Here is a 21300-nt window from a genome sequence, read left to right as displayed (position 1 = left end):
AAATTTTAGTTTATGATAAATCTCTTAGCTTGTGTTTTGAACATTAGGATGATTTTCATACATACCAATCAATGCTTGTTTTTACATATATAGCACTCAAATTTCCAATTTAAATTTGCTGATTTTGTTAAATCTTATGTATTTAACACATAATACATAAACATAAAGTTATTGATTCTCTACTTCTTATATATTTGCATACTTAACACTTAATCTATACATGAAATTGCTGATTTTCTCTAATTCTTGTGTGCTTACACAGTTAACACCTAAATCTTAATACATGAAACTTACAGATTTTGCCATTCCAGTGTATTTATACACTTAAAAACTTAAATCCTATATATTTATATCTATAACACCTAATATCCAACTTTAAATTGTGGTTTAAAATGGCTGAATCAGTTCTTATTGAAGGCTCAATTACATAATTATTTTGCTGTTGCTGCTGGATTGAACTTATCGGCTTTCAATGATGCCACTACATCTGTCCCCTAATCTCTTAGAATAAGAAATTCATTCTATAATGAGATGATGAAGAAGATGAAGATGGAGGTGTCATATCTATTCATTACATCTAGTTGCAACTAACACCAACAAAGAAATTTCAACTTTGCAGATTCTGGATTACTAGTTAAAGACTTGAATCTCATAACATTCTCCAGCCGATTTTTTCTTCATTTGTCAATGTGCAACTTGTGAGCCGCTTTTAGAGTTAATTTTTATCTAGCAGGGCTAGATTGTTTGAATCATTACAACAACAAGAACAAAAACAAGCTTTTATCCCACTAGATTGTTTGAATCAAAATATTCAAATAATTATTTTTATTAACATTCAATACAATAATTATCAAAAGCTGAAACTTTTGTTATAGCATGAAAGTTCTCATGTCTTCCAAACTAGACAGCTTTTAAATTTTGAAGTATTGTTGCTTGTTGGAGTTTCAGTTTTGGGCGTATTTTGAGTACCAACAATTATGCTACTGACTTCATCAATGCTTGTTCAATACTAGCTTTCATTCAGCAAAGCATATAACAACTATGGGAATAAACTGATGTTTGCTTACATTCATATAAGATTTAACTTTAGGCGCAATTTCCATATATGTCCTTTAACTTTTGTTTATTTAGTCTCACATTTTTATCTACAAAAAAGTAGAGGAAAAAAAGATTGTACTTCTCTATTGAGTTTTTTGAGATAATTAGTATTTTACTCTTCATGTTTTGTTGGCTATTGGGGGGTTATAATTTTACTTATGGGTCATTTGCATACATACCACATAATTTATATGCATATATATATATATATATATATATATAACATCTAAATTTTAATTTTTATATATGCAAGACTCAAATCTTTCATATTATATAAAAAACCTCATTATTACTTCATTCAACTACATAAACAAACTAAAAGTGTTACAAATATAAAAATGAAAGTTTAGGTATTAGACACAAAAGCTAAATGTTACATAAAAACCCAAAACATAACATATATTTTTAATGAACATTGATTACATTGTTCATATTGTAAAATACATCAAAGAAATCAAAACTAAAATTACATCGTTCATGTTTCATAATACACAAAATATATCAAAACCAAAATTACAGACAATATTAAAAGTAGCAATGAAAACAAAGAATAATACAATTAAAGTCATAATTTCTTTTCGTCACCATCTCCTCAATCGATCTTCTTTCAAAATCATGTACATCATCCATTTCATCAATCAATTTAAAATAGTCATAGTTATCCACCGAACGATATCTTCAACACCTATAAAACCTTCTTCAACGATTCATGCCTTTATTAGGTATAAACACCCCACACATTCTAAATTACCGTCACAATAAAATTTACGCAATCTAATGTCTTTCGAGCTTGAAGATTGATTTAAATTCATCTCCTACGACAAAATGACAATTGTAAGAAATTAAATGAATCATATAACATCTAAAATTTAAAAATATACAACTCACTCTACATAGATCCATATAGAGGTGTAAACGAGCTGAACATGAGCGAGCCATGCTCAGCTCGATGTTCAGCTCATTCAAAAAAATTTTTGTTCAAAATAGCCTCATGTTTGAAGTGTCTCGTGATTAGCATGGTTGATTTTGGCTTGATTTGAATTCGCTTGTTCTTTTCAGCTCGTGTTGATCTTAAAATCAGCTCGCATGATACAAGAAATAACAAAATTTCACATTTTTTTAAATAAAACATAAAAAATCAATATAAAAATGTTATATAATATTACTTATTTTATTATTTAATTAATTCGAGCAAAAATGAGTCGAACATGATTGAACAAAAAGTTGTTCATATTCGACTCATTTTTAAACAAAGCTCAAGGAATGTTTGTGTTCTATATATATATATAAACTTGATGAGTAGTATCCGAACACAAACGAACACATCTTAGTTCGTGTTCAGCTCTTTAACTTATCGAAAAAAATTAACGAGCCAAACACGAGCTTCTTAACGAGCCGAACACGAGCTGTTCGCGAACAACAAGCCGTTTTGACAGCCCTAGATTCATACAAAATTGCAAATAAAGCAATTATATTGGAAACATTATAATGAAATTAAAATCAAAATTTACATTGGAAAGGAAGTACTGCAGTTCTATACTAGCAAACAACCTAAAGAAGAAAAAAAACATAGGAGATTTCTGTCTAATACAATTATTCTGATATTAATCAAATAAAGATTCGTGCAATTGTTTGCTCACATCTTAACTAGCATATCAACATTTATAAGTAAGGAATCGGTGCTAGTTAAGTTATAATTCATACATTATTTTATCATAATAGCAATTTGATGTTTTATTTCAGAAATTCTATCCTATGAAATTAAGAACTCAGCTTCGGTCCTGATTTAAGGATTTTGAGCATACAACATATTTCATATTACTTGCCTTAGGAAACATTACCCTGAAACGTGTGTGCATGATTTTGTGCGCCTTATCCTAGATATAGATTGTTATAAAGAGAGATTTACGTACATATCACACACTTCTTAAGCAATTACATATCTAATGCCCAAGGTTTGGTATTTATATTTATGACCCCTTGGTGTCATAAATTTATGCATGAAAATGTGTATTTCACTTTTACAAAGATATGATTGTGGTAATTTTGATGTGATGTTAAAAGATTTGAGCAGTATGCATGTAAATATGAATGTTTAGGTATTAGATATGTAAATATACAAGAATTGTGCGATATGTATGTAAATGCCCAAGAACTTAAAAAAAAAAAAGTAAACAAGGTTTTTAATATATGATTTTACTTTCACTCTTAACATAATTATTTTTCCTATAAATTGATTATATACTATAAATGTCAGTTTTAACGCATCTAAAAGGTATCAAATTTATGGCGAATTACCTTTATAGTCTGCTTCAGATTGCTTGTGATCTTTAATGAGCAAAGAGCTTGACATCCTCTCACAAAGGACTACTTCACCTGCACAACATAAGCATGAGTTAAATTATTTAAATATCATATGAAATACACATAAATATTTCAACTTGTAAAACAAACAGACCTGAATTTTATTTCTTTTGCCAAGGAAATTCATTTTAATTTGCATTCTTGCTCGGTTTGTTCCAAATTCAATTGACATAGTTTGGACAACTAATTCCAGCCAAAGGCACTTCAACTTGCAACACATTGTTTAGAAACAAAATGAATAATCCCAAAGAACTGTGTTTGTCATAAAAATAGGCACATTTACATACATATCACCCAATTCCTATATATTTACATATCTAACACCTAAACATTACTTTTGACACTTACACATCCGAAATCTTTCAGATCATATCGAAAGTACCACTATTTTAACTTAAAAAATTGAAGTTTGGTGTTAGATATGTAAATGCACAAGAATGGAGCTGTATGTACGTAAAGCTCCCAAAAAATAATTTCTGGCCAAAGAGGTGTGATTCTATTTCTTGATCTCTGAAAACATCAGATACAATTAGAATCAGTGCACAGACCGTCCTCACCTCCCTCTCCCAATTCTCCCATTAACAAAGCCCTCTGCCTCTTCCCACTATCAATCCAACTGAAACCTCCATTTTTCTTCACACTCCTTGATTTCATTAGTTTCCTTATCTTATCTGCTTCATCCCATCTTCCAGCTTCAGCATACATGTTGGCTAACAATACATAATACCCACTATTCTCCGGCTTCAGTCTGAAAAGATGCTCCGCCGCCCACCTCCCCGTCTCAATATTCCCATGAAGTCGACAAGCCCCAAGCAGCGCCCCCCATACATTGAAATCGGCTTCAAAAGGCATCTCCTTGATGAAGCTAACAGCCTCATCCATTAGACCCGCTCGGCCAAAGAGGTCGACCATGCAGGCACAATGCATTTGTGTCAAATTCATTTTTTGAGCTAATAATCGATCAAAGTACCTCTTTCCTCGCTCGACTAATCCGCCATGGCTGCAGATCGATAAGGCCGACACATATGATACATGATCATAGCCTACTTCACCATCTCCCATTCTGTCAAATAAATCCAAAGCAGTTGCAAGATCGCCTTGCAATCCATAGCCAATTATCATTGAGTTCCATGAGGCCACATCCTTATTTGGGTATCTGTCAAAAATCTTCCTTCCCAGATCCACCCTCCCGCATCGATTGTACATCTCCAATATTGAGTTACAGATAAAAAGATCAGTTTCAATATGTTTTTTCAATATAAAACAGTGAACTTCCTTTCCTTGCTTGAGCGCAGGAAGATTGGCGCAAGCTGCTAAGGCTCCCATGAAGGAAACAGTGTCATATTTCATCCCCCTAACTCTCATTTCCTGAAACAAATTCAAAGCTTTTAAGCACCAATCGCTCTGAGAATAACCCTGTACTAACACATTATAAGAAACTTCATCTTTCTCCGATACGTCGAAGAGATTTCTCGCAAGGTTCAGCCGGCCACATTTGACATACATGTCAAGTAAAGCATTGGTTACGAACAAATCAATGTGGCAGTTGTCTCGGATAGATCTGGCATGGATTTCCCTTCCCTTGTTTAGAGATGATATTCTAGCACAAGCTGGGAGCACATTTGTGAAGGTGACAGCATTGGGAGCTTCCCCACTAAGCTGCATTTCACCAACTAACCTGATTGCTTCCATCTCATCTCCATTTTGGGTGCAGTTTGATATCATAGCATTCCATGAAACAACGTTTTTATTACTTATCCTGTTGAAAATAGTTGCCCCCTTCTTCAAAAACCCACATTTTGCATACATATCCAATAGCGAATTAGCAACAAATACATCAGAATCCATTCCATGCTTGACACAATATCCATGAACTTCTCTCCCGAGATGAAGAAGCTCAAAGGAAATTAATGGCAGCAGGCTAGCAATTGTTATGCCATTAGGTTCCATTCCACTGTACAGCAACATTTCCTTAAACATCTCTAAAGCATCTTCAGAAAGCCCGGCATGAACAATAATTCCTATAATGGAGTTCCATGAAACATCATTCTTAACCATAATGCTCTCAAACGCTCGCACCGAATCCTCCAACTCTCCACACTTTCCATACATACAAATCAAAGCATTTCCGACTGTTACATTCAAATCCAAACCAACCTTAATCGCATAGCCATGTATCCCAGCACCAAAAATGCCATCTTGCACTGCTCCAGCTGCAGGGAGAACACTAACAACACTGACCGAATTAACTCCCAATCCTAACCTCGCCAACTGACAGAACCAACTCATCGAATCAAAATACAACTCATTATTAAAAAAAACAGAAATCAACGAATTCCAAGAAATAATATCTCTATCAAACATCTCATCAAACACCTTGCACGCACTTCCTGCATCCCCACACGCGCCATAAAACGCTACTAGCGTATTCCCAACAAAGACATCAGAGCAAAACCCCAGCTTTACAACACCAGCATGCAGCTCCTTCCCCTTGTCCTCAGCTCGAACATCACAAGAAACAGCCGCAGAGCAAGCGGAGAGAGCGAAGGGGAAGGTGCGGTTGTCAGGAGAGACGGAGCTCTGGATCATGGAGTTGTAAACGGAAAAAGATTGGGTATTGAGGCCGGCGCGAGATAGAGCGCGGACGAGAGAGTTCCATAGGAATGCGCTTCGGGGCTTGAGGGGGTTGAGGCGAAAAAGGCGGAGGGAGGAGATGGGGTCGTTGAAGGTGGAGTAGGAGATGATAAGAGCGGCCATGGAGGATGGATTGTGGTAGAGAAGACCGGATATGGATGCATGGGCGTGGGATTGTTTGGTTTGGGAGAGGGACTGAGAGCGGAGGATGAGTTGGTGGAGGGAGCTTAATGAGGGTGCTGAGTGCTTCGCGACGGTGGAGACAGAGTGATGGAGGAGCATAGAGGTTTCCGGAGGTCGCCAAGGGAGTAGATTGTGAATTTCAATATAATTATAAAAAGATAATTATTTATGTATTAAATTAAATTAAATTAAATTAACTGTATAATGAGTGTAGAGGGTAAAAAATAATAAAATTAATTAAAACATTTTATTAGACAACAGATTTTAAATATATATATATATATATATACAAGGAAAAATATTATAAATAGAGATAAAAAAATATATTTAGGGTATAAAAATACTGGTTCTTTTTTATTTATTTAAGTATAAGTTTTAAATATTTATGTTAAATTTTCATTAGTGGTATTAGATATAGAACAAATTAATTGATATTAAAATACATGTTTCTAATATACTTAAAAAATTATATAAAATCACTTAAATTTATAGATAAAACATATATATTAAAGATAACTGCTATAAAATGTATGATAAAACATCATAACATTAAGCTATTTATTGTTTACATATAATCACCAGAAAAAAATTGTCACAGAAGATTAAACAAAAATTACCTCTATATACATAATAAATTTAAAGATAAAGAAAAAAATCATGCCTATGAATGCTTGATCTAATTTCATTTTCATGCCAATTCAGAGATTTTGAACTTCTTAGATATAACATAAAACTCTAAAAAATGTTCTAAAATGAACTCCATTTTTTTTATATGTTTTTTAGAAAGTCTATAGGAGTCTTCTTGATAACTTTAATAGCAATCCGCTCTAATAATATTATGGCCCGTTTCTCATCCACATAGGCATTTACCCTTCCGACTCTAATTGTGCATGTGTGAGAATTTAACCTCTTTGATCTCTTCTTTGAAGATATAAAATACATTAAATGCCTCCAAGCTATGGAGAATAAAATCATGGTAAATACTCACTATTGCTACCAATGCCATCAAACTCGATGCTCTCTGTCGACATTCATGTCAATGGTTGTTGTGAACAACGATATATATTGCCGACACTAAAGCGAGTGTTCATCATCACCAATATGGCGGATCCTATCGCTAACACAAACACTAATGCAGACTTTAGCTTATTCATCATTTTCTAACTATCATTATCCAATCATCTTTGCTGCTAGTCATTATTAATAGGACATTATTATTCTATTGTCATTGTCTTATTGTCTTCCTATCATAATTTGGTTGTTGTCTCCCGATTATCTTCTCCTCATTATTGTCGCTTGATCGCTATCATCACTTTTAAACATTTGTACCACAAACTTATGAGATTTGCAAGTGCTCTCTAATTCATAATCTTGTCATCTATGATTGTTGGGAGGAGATGATTTTTATAATCTCACGTATAAGGGGTGATAAAAATTGATCCAAAATGCCAAATCGACTGGAACCTAACTAAAAAAATTTGGGTTTGGTTTGACCAAATTAAATTTTAGGTGGGACTGGATAAAAATTTAAATACAATCAGGGTTAAACTGTTAACCCAACATTTACCCCAAACTGACTTGTCAACTAAAACTTGACTTGTCAATCCAATATTGACTCAAATTTAACTCAATCTTGATTCAAAATTGACCTGAATTTTAACTGAATAGTTATTTCACATGTACTACACATGTTCACTAGTTGTGTTCGTGTCATTTAGGTTGAAGCTTGCCGAGTTCCAATTAGGCATTCTAATGAGTTTAAAATTTGGGTCTAGTTTTTGTCAAACAGTTTCCGAACAGATCAATTTCAAGTCAGACTAGAACAAGACCTTTGAAATCAATTTAACAACCATACAATTATATAGATAACATATTATTTCATTGGGTCGAGCACAATGATTATTATTATTTTTTTTTAATAAATAAATAAATAATTATTAATGCAATAATCGCATCACAAATCACAGAGTTGCGGCCCATGATGTGTGGTTGTTGGTTAGGTGATGGAAAGCAATGAATTGACGAAATTTATAAGATTCTCCAATGCAAACTTACAAGGAAATGATAATATACAAGGACGAGGTCATGGATGCAAACTAATGACTCCTGCTTTAAATATATATATATATATAGGTTAGCAGACGGCCATCCACTTGGGGGGTAGAATGCAAAATTTCTTCGCTGTTGGATTTTTCAGTGAATATTACAGATTATTTATATAATTTGCATATTATTTACAAACGAGGCAGAGAGGGACAGAGATATATATATTGGAATAATATCAACATATATGATTTTCATAGTAAATTAATATTAATGATATTTTTTATGTTATGCCAAAAAATTAGGTGATATGTAAATAATTATTAGCAACAATGTCATTTGTCTATAAGAAGTGTGCTACGGGTGTAGCTAAATCAAGCCAACTCATGAGCTAGCTCGGTGCTTAGCGTAATAAATGACTCCTGAGCTAACAAGTGAAACCTCAACTCGACTCATTATCTCATAAATTGGTTCCATTAAGAAAGTATACAAAAGATTACTTGAAATATATTAAAATTTATGAGTTTAAGTATAAGTGATTAAAAAAATTCAAAAATTAATACTCAATTGTCTTATATCAAGCAATTTATAATTCCCAAATTGCTCATTTTTCCTATCATTTTATTATAATAGTTGTTTGAATCAAAATTATTTCCACTCGTTAATGGTAAATGAACCAGCTCATGAGTTAACTTAAACTTTTGAAAATTAAGTTTGAACTTAAGCTAGAACTCAATTAATTAATTGAATTCGAGCTCTAGTAGAAGGTGGCTCGAGCTCTGCTTAATCATAGTCTTCATAGATAGTGAAATCTCAAAGATTACATGATAAATCTTATTCCAATTTATTAGAAAATATTTGAGTATTGCAATAGCTCATGATTTCAAAAGCTTCCTCTTTAATGATATATATAGGACATTTCAGACCACTCGAAAGATTTCTTCTTTTTAATTTTGTATATCTTTAATCAAACACATTGTCCAACATAATAATGTTTAATTCACATGACTTTAGATAGCGTCACATTCGCTCTCTTATTAAAAAATATAAAAAATAATATATTGTAATTAAAAAATAGAAATTAAAGTTCGTATAAATAAGATCCACTTGCTCACACTTCCAGTTATGTAAAATATTATTCATTTTACCAACCAAACAATTTGTTGGAATACTCAAATGCTAAAGCCACATTTTTTTCATTGCCCCAACTAACTCCTCTTTAGAGTTGTTAACCAATCTTGACATCAAAAGTTGAAAGCAAATAAGTGATCCTCATTGATGGGGTAAAGGGGATCAATCACACATGGATCCATGAGCATGCATATTTTCTATGATATGTTTGTAAAAATTGTAGTCAAATATTTTTTTGCACTTGTGTGCTTTTTTTTTAAAGTCATACTAATTATATATGACTCTTATATATAATAATGATACATGGGTCGACATCTTCATAATTGGTTCTTTATATTCTCCACCTTCTCTTTTTCCATCTTCTAATTCACATTCTTTTTTCTCTACATCTTGCCCCTAAAATCAGTTGCTTTGAAGGATGGGCCAGTAACAAGCACCTCCTCACTATCCTCCTTTCTCTTGTAGTCCTTTCTACATATAAGTCTCTAAATAATAGTTTTTAGTGCATCTTATTTCTACTCCAACCTTGACTGATTAGTTTTAAGCCTAAGTTGGTGGCTTAGTAAATCTTGATTAATAATAAAAAACTTTTTCCTTAGCTCTTCATACGATAGAATGGGCTAACCTACAACTGATTTTACTTCTATTTCTTTTTTTATCTTCTTTTTTTCAAAATAATGATGTTTTCTCTTTTTGTTAGAGCTCTAACCAGGATAGACTAAGTAGGATTATGTACAACGAACTCATAAAATTCTTCCTTCTAGTATAATATAGGAAAGTATATGAATAAGTAAGAAAGTCATGTGATTTAAATTATTATAACCACCCAATAATGTCTAAGAAAACACTTTTATATCTTTATTCATCAATTTTAAAAAACATTGGCATTTGAACCCCCTTGTTGCTCCTCTAGCTCAGTACCCTTGGTGTTGTCTCCCCATGTAACTTAACGTGGCTCTTTCTCAACTTTGAGATGATTTAACGCTACAATGATAGAACATATCCAATTTTAATATTAGCATTGGGCATTCTTTTTCAAGGTAGTGACTTCACAATGCACCATCTCTTTTTAAGCTACTCAGTATTTTCCCCCTTATCAACCTATCCCCTATATTTAAGAAAAATTATTCTCATTAATAACCATTAAAGCATTTTTTATAAAAATAACACTACATGTATTATAATCGATGAGGAATCCATTTACAAAAGGCATAACCAAAGCTGACATATCAACTTTTTTAGTGCACTCCGAAAATGCTTCTACAATCATACATATATTTTTGAAATCCCTATCCTCATTCAAGAAGTTATCAAGCAACCTACTACTTTAACCTATATTCTATGACTCCTCATGAGATGAAAATTCTCTAAATTGTAGCCTATTGACCAAAAACAAATTCAATAATTTTAAATATTATATTCATCTTAGTATTGAACATGTTGAAATCATCAACTTTAATCATCCTCAATAATAATTGATGAAATATGGGATTAAAAATTATATTTTAAAAAACTCTAAACAACAAACGAAAGGAGTCTCATTTCGACCCTATATGTAAGCTAAGCAATATAATATATTTTAACTAATATAATTTGATCAAACATCTGCATATATAGTAATGTAACATAAATGAGTCAATTCCTAAGGAGATAATGATTAAAAATATGATCGAATTATATTTGAATCATATTTCAAGTAAGATAAGGCAAATTTTGAATTATGAGCAAGTAAAGATTGAATCAACTTTAAAGTATCCTTGAATCAAAATCAAATAAAAACTGAATTATTTTCAGTCATAATCAATGATTTTTAAATGATGCAAGAAATAATGATCGAGCAATGATCGAATAAAATTAAACAAAAGTCAAATCTTGTTTAGAGTATCATTGAATAATTATTAAATTATGTTTGATCAAATATCAAATTATTTTTAAATAATGATTAAATATTATTCAAATAATGATCGAATAAAAGTCGAATAAAAATAATAAGAACCTTCAATATAATGTTGGAAGCATCTTCAAATAATGATCAAATTTTCTTTGAACCATCTTTAAATAATGATTGAATGATAATTGATTCATCTTTGGCTAATTTCTTTATCAATAGTTGTTTTTTTTTTTACATAGTTCAAATCTTTGATTCATCCTCACATGTAATTGCATCATATTTTATCACATTTCAATTATTGCTTGAAGATTATTTAAAGATGGCTCAATAATTGTTTGATAAATATAAAATTAAGAGCATGGCAAATAACTTAAAACATGTCAGTACTCTACGTTTGATATATGGAATATATAGTGGTGTATTGGATTTATGTTTTATAGGACAAATAATACATTTAGTCCTAAGAAAATCAAACAAATAATATTACTAACGTGTGTTGATGGTGAATGGAGAGAGACCATTGTCGTTTGAAATATTATTACATTTCGAACATATTCTTAAAAAATAGAGAATATATTGAGAAGAGAAAGGATCAAGAAGCTTCTATCATTGCATAGTTACATAGCTATTCAATGAGAATAATAGCTATTTATTAAACAATGAGATGTTCAACTGTAGATGTATTATGGTCTGGATGTTTTTTTCTTAATACTTCTCTAAAAAATATGTATCAGACATATTTCTCTTATTTTTTTTATTATGATTCATATTTTCATTTTACATTAGTAATCATATATTTACATAAGTTGGTATATATAATTTGTGTTAGTTTTAGGCTAATATAATCTATATTTATTCTTATTGTCATAATTGTTATTTTAGATCGTGCATGCATATCCACTATCTATTTAAATAGTACATATTCACTGAAATATAAAATCAAATGGGCTTATTGCACTACACTATGATTGAATTACTAAAATAACCGTGAAGAATTCTCAAACTTCTATAACATCATCAGAAGAAAACAAAAATTTAAGCTCTATGCAAAAGAATTGTATGCATTATAAAAGATTGGAAAGTCCAAGTTAATGAAATGATTGATCTAAGTCTTGGGCTCATAATTTTATTAGTTGAGAGTTAATTTAACTAAGTGCGCTTATGTGGATTATGTAGCTAGTGATTATAAATGAATGTATTATTAGCTAAACTATAATGATGACTTATTAACTGATTTTATTAATAGTGTGGAGCAGTTTTGCATACTTGCACTCATATATATTGAGAATGTAATGTCAAATAAGATTTATTATTCATGTTTGAATTATAATACTAAAAAGTTTCATGCATTTTATGATGTCGCATTTCATATATATTTGGAAGGCACGAAGATTATTCAATTTGATATTCTTGAGCTAAATCATTAATTTAGAGAAACTTTAATTAATGATAACATTACGGGTCGCTTTTAGCCATAAAGCTTATGTTAGTAGCATTGATTGATATTTATTATTCTAAAATTGTAGAAAACATCAAATGATGAAGCTCAAAATTTAAACTTTAATCAAATGGGTCTATTTCACAATACAGTGAATGAATTACTAAAATAACCGTGAATAATTATCAAACTTCTATAAAATCATCAGAAGAAAATAGAGATTTAAGTTCTATACAAAAATAATCTTATGCATTATTATCATTAATTCAACTAGATATACAAATAAGAGGTTGGAAAGTCCAAGTTAATGAAATGATCGATCTAAGAGACATGCATGATTCAATTAAAATGATTCCACTAGTTATAATTTGATGGCACAAAGGACTGACCTACCAACTGAAGAATCTAAGGCTGTCAAAGTTTTCAAGCGGCAAAATTGGATGAGCCAAAATTAAGAGGCAACTAGCTAGAGCTCAAAATGGCAGTCAGAGCTCTAGAATTTTCTACCATACATGAATACATGGTATAATAAAAAAAAAAATTAGAAATGTGTTATTTGTAAAGTTTGGGAGGACTATTTTAGCACTATGTATGAGGCTCCATTAATTCAAGTCCCACATCAAATGATCAAAATAGATCATTCTTTGGACATGGAATGTTTTGAGATAATCACATGCTTTGGTCTACTTAGGCCTTGGCTAAGGGTCATTGCTTTTAATCAACACACCTTTATATTTACATATCTAACACAAAGATGCCACCTTATGCATGAAAAGGTGTTTTTACATAATTTTTATTTATTTAATGTCCTTTTGATGCCATATGAAAGATTTGGATGGCATAAATATAAAAAAGTAAGGTTTAGGTGTTAGATATATAAATACATAGGACTTAGGTGGTATTTATGTAAATTATAGCCCAAAAATGAAGATAATTGTGGTTGTTAATCTTAGTATCAAAATGTTGTCTTGCAAATGGCTATTATTCCTCTTATAATCTACCATTATTAATGAAATAAATAAAATACTAATTATAGGGTTAGAAATAAAAATCGAAAAAGAAAGAGATACTTTAGGTGTCAGATAGTTTAATAAGGAAATATCTCATTATAGTAAAATAAAAATAATAGAGAACCATGTGACATCAGACATATGAGTATATTTGGTAGTTTCAGTTATTTTATTTTATTTTATTTTATTCTATTTATTTATTTATTGGAAAGTAAGTCTCACTCTTATATTATAATTAATACTATCACATGTTATATGAAATGATTAAAATCCAAAATAAATAGCTACACCTAACCAACATTTATTTTTATAATTGAAATATTAACCTAAATGAAAAAAAAGAATACTAATAAAAATAAAAAATGAGTCCAATAAAGATTTTCTTAAATAGTTTAATTGATAAAAAAAAACATTATTCTTTGCTAGGGTAAATAGTAATTGGGAAATTTACATATTTGTCACATAGTTCTTGTGAATTTACTTATCTAAGATTTAAGTTTTTATATTTAAGTATATGAAAAATAAATTTTTAATATGTTAAACTTTTAAAAGTAAATTATATATTCTTAATGTATAGATTTATGATATTAAAGATTTATAAATATAGATATCTAACAGACATTAGATATTTAAATACATAAATATGTATGTAAAATCTGAATACTTAAATGATTTTGAAAAGAAATTTAGGATTAAATCCCAAATACATCAAGTATTTACCCTACCATTATAATTTTTTTTCAGCTTTTGAGATTTAATTCAAATAAATTAGTAATTTTGGTGAAATTGTCTGAAAACTTCTTCTAGGATTTAAATCAATTAATTCAACTTATATTAAAATGGTATTGGGATGCAATATGGTTTTATGTTAAATAGATATTTATCATATCCAATAAATTTGGATTTATCAATTCTTGTGTGATGGAGATATAGCTTGCACCCAAAAATATCCCCTATAATTGGATTTAGTTGTTGTGAGATAGAACTATATACTAGTTGATCGTCTCGACTTATAAGAGGAATCTCTCACTTCGTTGCTCTCTCTTCTTCTCTCTCTACACCGAGATAAACAAAAAAAAAACTCAACACCGAGATACACCGAAGAAGATAAACTTACAAGAGAAATAAAACTCAAGCTCTCTTCTGCGACAAGCTATCAAGAAGAAGTCAAGGGAAAACAATCTTCTTCTTCTTTCTTCTTCCTTTTGCTGCAAGAAACTACTGCTTGAACTTTACTTCTTCTATTCTGAGAAAGCCTGAAGAAGAACACCAAAATCGTGCTTCAAAACCCAATGAGAGCAATCCGAAACCTTTTATCACGAGAAGGGAGCGGGAGACGTCGGACAAAGTGTATCTTCGCTTCGCCGGCGCAGGAGCAGGCGAAGTTGGGAATGGTTTCGCGATCGAGCAGGGAGGCGTGACGATCCGGCGAGAAGCTTCGCGAAAGAAGGGGCGGGAGCGGAATCGTGGTCGCGACATTGCGGGAGCGGGAGGCGGGTTGGGCGGAGCGGGCTCCATACTTAACATTAATAAATTTGGAGACTTTGATGTAATTTTTATTTTATTTTATATTTGGCGAGATTTAACTTAACTTCGCTTCTAAATTATATTAAAACTAAGCTACCAAGTACCAAACAAACGCCCTATATGTTACTTGCCTTTAGCTACAATAATTATTAATTAGTAATTTATTAATTTAACGAAATGATTGTTAAAAGTAATTACTGAACTTCTCATTTTATATATATTTTAAAGAAATCTAGCCAATGATAGGATTCGTTAATCGAAATTTTAAGACAAAAATGGGAGAAATCAGATTTTATAAATCCTGGATTTAGCAGCTAATTTCGGGTCTTAAAACGGTTACCAAACAGCCTAACAAATACAAAATAACAAATCAGAAGTGACAAATCTAGAAGATCCACCTCGAAGCTCTCCCCCTTCTCCATCTCCCCCTCCCCTGCAACTCTCCAGCCCCTCTCCAAATTTCTCCCCTTTCTCCTCTCTTCTCTTTCCCCTTCCTCTTCCTCACAATTCCCTCATCCCTCAAATCCTCGTATCATCTTCTACAGAGAGAAACAAGGCAAGTGGTGCCGGAAGATCATGAGAGAAGCAGTAGAACCCAACTGGTTCGCTCAATGGGAGAACGAGCTTCCGAGCCCAGAAGATCTTATTCCCCTCTCCCAATCTCTCATCACCCCAAACCTCGCCCTCCTCTTCAATCTCTCCACCCCAAACCCTAGCTCCGCATTTCCCCTTCCTCCTCCGCCGGAATTCAGCACTGCAACCCTCTCCACCACCCCGGAATCCATCTCTACAGGCTACGCCGACGATGAGCCCGCACGAGCCCTGAAAAAACCGCGGCTTGTTTGGACGCCGGAGCTCCACAAACGATTCGTCGACGCCGTCGCACATCTCGGGGTCAAGAACGCTGTACCGAAGACCATAATGCAGCTGATGAACGTAGATGGTCTGACTCGCGAGAATGTCGCCAGTCATCTTCAAAAGTACCGCCTTTATCTCAAGCGCTCGCAGGGTTTAAGCTCCTCCGCCTCCGGTCCGGCGATCTCCGCTGCCGACGCCGCCATGGAGCATCTCTTCTCTAGTTATCCCATTCCGCATCCTTTAATCCGCCGAGATGGATCTGTGCAGGAGAATTATATGCCGTTTCTATCTCCACCTCTCTTTCAGCGACATCAGCGGATGAGTTCAGAGGCAGCGCAAAATCAGCTATTTTATCATCGGAGGCAAATGGGGTATTTTGGATCGGTTAGTGATTTTGGGTTGCTTGCAAGGGGAGGGGCAGAGCGGTTTGGTTTTCACAGAATGGGGGTTATGATGCAACCACCAAAGGCAACTTCTTTGCCAGATTCTTATGGAGCTGAGATGGATGCTTGCTCTGGAGGAGCAGGGAGGAGAGTTCTGAGTCTTTTCCCGACAAAAAATGAAGATTGAGCCGAGATTTCTTATTCGATTCTCTCATGTACGAGGATTACTTGAAGTTCGATTGTTCTCTGAGAAACAATGGAGTTATTGTCTAAAAGCTTTTTTTTTCTGGTTGGGGTGCCGCCCCCCGCCATTGTTAGCCTTGCTGACCTTGTTCTTGTTATTGTTCTCTGTTGGTAACTCTGTGCAGAGGTAATTTATGGAAAATCATTCTCTTTGATGAAGTCTTCGTGTTTTCAAATACGAGGTTTTGATCCTGTCTTCTTAAACGTGATTGTTTATCTTTCTCTGGGCGTGCGATTAAGTTTTTGGATCCTGCTTCAGGGAAAAGGTTCTGTTTTTGTAAAAATGGTGGTAGATCTTAACTTTCCTTCCTCGAATTTGTAGCAGGTTGGCTATAGACAATTCTGGATTCGAGGACTGGCTTTGTCTGGCAAAAAATAAAATAAAATAAAATCTGAACTTCTCTGTTTTTCTTTGCTTGGATATGGAATCACGATAAATTTTCTTTAATCAACTTTTGTTGGGCTGAAAGTGATAATTGGCGCAGCTTTTCATGGCAGAGCAGTTATAATTTTCATGATTTGAATTAATGTTGTATGTGGAAGAATGCAGGCAGAGACTTTTAGATGAGAGACATGGATTCCAAAGACGAGTTTCGTCCATTTATGAGTAGAAATTATGATGAATTCCATAAAGATTTCCTTCAGTTGTTATTTTAACTTGCGTTTAGCTTTTAGAATTCAAAAACTCTGATTCTCACCATTTAGCTCTTAATAACATTAATATTCCCATCTATATTATGTTGTGGAGTGTGAAACACCCGCAATCAGAGGAAACAGCAGCACAGCCGCAGGAGCTCTAAGTTGCAAGTTCCTACACATGGGTCTATTTTAGCCGTGCCCGAAACTAGCGTAGCTACGTCGTTTGGTGTAACCACGCCGAAATGGGCGTAGGCACATTGCCGAGGGTCGCTCGTTTCGTCATCTTCTCAAACGGGCAAAATAATTACGTTCATGTGTGGCATGACCGACGCAATCAGACGGTTTGTCCTGAAACAATTTCTTAAATATGGGATTTCGAGAAACAAGTGTGAGACTCTGTCATGCGGTTCTTTCAACAAGAATTCTCTTAAACTAGGGAAGTGTCAGAGGTGAGGATTTTAACGTGATTTTCTTTAATGATATCAAAAGGAATGGTTTGAAACAAATTCAACAAGTTTAATCGATTGTAGAGATGAGATATGGGTGAGTATTTTGTACTTTTATGAATTTTATAGTAAAAATTTCTTGGCAGTGCGGTTCCTTGGCATTTTCCCCATTCTCGTGGTTTTTCATGCTAAACTCTGGTGTGATTTTGACTTCTAATTTGATGGAAGCCCCAGTAGAAATGTAAGGTTTTTTATCCCAACAATCTATACTATTTAATTTTACTACTTAGTTCATGCTTAATTGATTCATTATAAAATGCTTAAGCTTACCATAAGCATTCAACCCTAAAAGCAATTTTGAGGAGCTTTGTGAATTGAATAAGAAACTACATATGTTTTCCATTATTCTTCCCCACCCACTTTGATTAGCTACACTACCTCATTAGTACTATTTTCAAAAGTAGTTTGCCCATAAACTTTATTCAAATATTATACTGATACCTAATATGCTCATCAATGTCAATAGAGTTATTTATTGAGATTTAGTCCTAAAAACGGTTATAGTTATATATTTTGTCACTTCTATGTTTTGTTTAGATTTCAACACCAACTCTCAGCAATGTGAGAGAGGGTTGTGGTGTGCATTCTGTTGGTTTGGATGAATCAATTTTAAAATTGGTCAAATCAATTGCAACCAAAATTTGAAAACCCAAAAAAAAAGTATTGATCAAAATTTGATTTGGTTTAAATAGGTCAATTAAGAATAAATCAAAGTATCGTCGTTAGTTGGAGTTTGGTTATGAGCAAAACAACAAGAATTTTATATCTTACATGCATGATATTGATTTAATTGCATGAATCATCCATTTAATTTTGAAATATTGATTTATTTTGTTAAATGAAATTAAAATCGAATTAATAAATAAAAATTGAATATTGAGATTTTAAAATAAAAAATTGAATAATATTTGAAACCGAACTGGAACGAAACCAAATTTCTTTAGTTCACTCCGGCTTTTCTAGTTTAACTAAATAATGCATTCCCCAAGAGAGAGAGAGAGAAAGAGAGAGAGAGAGAGAGAGTGAAGAGCAATGCCTCCCACAATTACAATGATAAAGTATTTCTTAACTCATTTTTTCTTATGTTGCATGCTCTTCATAAGGGAAAAATAATGTATTAGAGACAGTTGGCCAACAAAACTTTTTTTTTTTAATAAATGCTAGAATGCTTTGAAAATGGAGATAAAAAAAAAAGAAACTAAAATGAAAAATAGAGATAGTATTGAAAATGTGATGCTTTATTGGTGCACATAGGGTCGAAAATTAAGTTGGTCCATTGCCACTCAAAATCATTTGTTTCTATTGAATCAACTTTACCACAAGTCATCCTCTAACCAATAGCATACTGGTTAGAAACAACGTAAAAAAATCTTAATTAACTGAGTTTGAACCGACACTTGCTCCGCCCCTTCAAGTGAAAAATCAAATGAATTTTCACACAATATTTTTTTTTCCAAAAAATTAGATGTATTGACACAAATAAAAATTCATTTGTTTCGTGCTTTTATTTCAATTTCTCGCTTTGATTTCTTTATTCTTATTCCCATTTCATGTATGTATACATTTCTCTCTCTCTCTCTCTCTCTCTCTCACGCACACATAGTTAAAAAAGTTTTATGTTCGTGAATAGCTCGTGTTCAAAACGTTCGTTAAGTAAACAAGAAGAACACGAGCAAACTTTTTTAGCTTAAAATATCAATGGGCCGAGCATGATTGCCAAACATGAACAGCTCTTTGTTCAATCATGTTTGACTCATTTTAGCTATTATATATATTATTTATATAGTATATATTATATATATTTGTATCTAAGTTTGAATTATACTAGCTCGTTGGGTCATGATGTTATGCTCCTTCTAAAATGAGTTGGATCCAACACTCTATATCTATTTTTTATAATTAATTTAAATAAGTCAAATTCTAGCCGAACATAAACAAAAATATATAAATCGGGTCGAACACAAACACACTGTTCACGAACAATTTTGAATGAGTTGAACTTGAGCCAATCCCGAACACACACGAACTCATCCAAAAAAAAAAATTTGTCTTAAATTTCTTTCTAATTAAGACAAAATCATAAATATCTGAGAACAAAAATAGAGTTTATATTTTACGTGTGTTAAGGAATCAGCCAGCAGCGCTTAATGTAAGATTGAAGAAATTCATTCATCTCATAGAATTAGGACATAAATAAGATATTTTACTTTATAATGTTGTCTAATATCTATATGACAATTAGGTTTATATATTATTTATGTAGTAGCCACATACTTTTTTTCTGGCTGAAACCTATTGCCAATATGAACAAATGTTGCATTATAATATCTTAAGGGCATGGAAAGCAATTATCCTGAGATTTTATTAAGATTTATTGTTTAATAATGATTGATGAAAGCATGAGCAATAGTTGGCTAGATAATATATAACTTTTCTTTGGTTAAGATGTAATCTAGAACAATATCTTTAGACTTGTGATTGTCATTTTGTGTGATCATTTGTTCAAATCTTACAAATTAAATTATCATATTTGTGTGAATTGTGCATTATATAAACAATCATATCATGATTTTTTTTAATGATTGTGTGTTGAAGCTAATGAAATTAAATAATAAAAAATTAAATTAGGGTTAGTTAAGTTGAGCTAAGTTGAAACATCATTAAAAACATTCTTATCAAGCACTGATTTTGATGCAAGCAGACGTATTAGAAACATTTAAGAACACTTTTGATACCATGCAAACTTTGTTATTAATAATTTTATAGTCAAAGTAAGATTTATATGAGATGAATAAATGAAATTAAAAGCGGTTTGATGAGCACAAATAGACCAAAATCAAGAATTTGAGACATAGTTAGAAATATCAAGATTTTATTAGAAGGACACAAAAAATCTATAAATATTACTATTTATAATTTTAGTGAGCATCTCAACTTATAATCTGTTTGGCGCAGCTTATTTTGTGCAGTGACATTTTGAAAACACACCTGACCTGTTTGGGTAAACTGCGTTTTGGCAGCTTATGCGTTTTCAAAACGTTGAAAATAGTGTTTTCACACCGCACATGTCTAGGTGCGGTGGTTGCTTTCTAACTGCGATTTGGCTTTTCCAAAAAAAATAAAAATTTGTAATAGCCACCGCACTATTAGCTGATTATTCAATAGGCTGCAGCTGCCCCAAACAAACCCTTAATTTCGCTCAATCCTAAGTACGAGGGATATTAAATGCCCCCTAATTGATTGAAACGAGTATTTGATGGATTGTTTCAAAATTTTAGTTAAACAATAAATGCTACATAAGAAAAAATAATAAATAGAAAATATTTTTCTCATAAAATAAATTCCAATTTTG

General features: G+C 32.2%; 2 protein-coding genes across 5 annotated transcripts; one reads left to right on the top strand and one right to left on the bottom strand.

Moving 5' to 3' along the window:
• Window positions 1–1685: 1685 nt before the first annotated feature.
• On the bottom strand, window positions 1686–6390 carry LOC110028472 (pentatricopeptide repeat-containing protein At3g03580-like). 4 transcript variants are annotated; one of them, XM_020730330.1, is made up of 3 exons: window positions 3557–6390; window positions 3397–3474; window positions 1686–1913 (listed from the first exon to the last, which is right to left on the bottom strand). In XM_020730330.1, the coding sequence occupies exon 1, from the start codon at window positions 6376–6378 to the stop codon at window positions 3982–3984; it is 2397 nt and encodes a 798-aa protein (XP_020585989.1). In that variant the 5' UTR covers window positions 6379–6390; the 3' UTR covers window positions 1686–1913; window positions 3397–3474; window positions 3557–3981. The 4 variants fall into 4 exon arrangements, with proteins under 4 accessions (XP_020585989.1, XP_020585990.1, XP_020585992.1 ...); XM_020730331.1 differs by having other exon boundaries at window positions 1686–1792; XM_020730333.1 differs by having other exon boundaries at window positions 1686–1783.
• Window positions 6391–15717: 9327 nt separating this feature from the next.
• Window positions 15718–16832, top strand: LOC110028362 (transcription factor PCL1-like). Its single transcript, XM_020730184.1, has one exon. The coding sequence runs from the start codon at window positions 15896–15898 to the stop codon at window positions 16745–16747; it is 852 nt and encodes a 283-aa protein (XP_020585843.1). The 5' UTR covers window positions 15718–15895; the 3' UTR covers window positions 16748–16832.
• Window positions 16833–21300: the final 4468 nt, after the last annotated feature.

This window comes from Phalaenopsis equestris, unplaced genomic scaffold (genome assembly GCF_001263595.1).
Source record: "Phalaenopsis equestris unplaced genomic scaffold, ASM126359v1 Scaffold000511, whole genome shotgun sequence".
Taxonomy (NCBI): Eukaryota; Viridiplantae; Streptophyta; class Magnoliopsida; order Asparagales; family Orchidaceae; genus Phalaenopsis; species Phalaenopsis equestris.
Note: the sequence above shows the minus strand (reverse complement) of the source record. Positions and strands in the feature narration are given on the sequence as shown.

Coding starts and splice junctions, on each gene's coding strand:
- LOC110028362 (XM_020730184.1), top strand. CDS start 15,896: ATGAGAGAAGCAGTAGAACCCAACTGGTTCGCTCAATGGGAGAACGAG.
- LOC110028472 (XM_020730330.1), bottom strand. CDS start 6,378: ATGCTCCTCCATCACTCTGTCTCCACCGTCGCGAAGCACTCAGCACCC.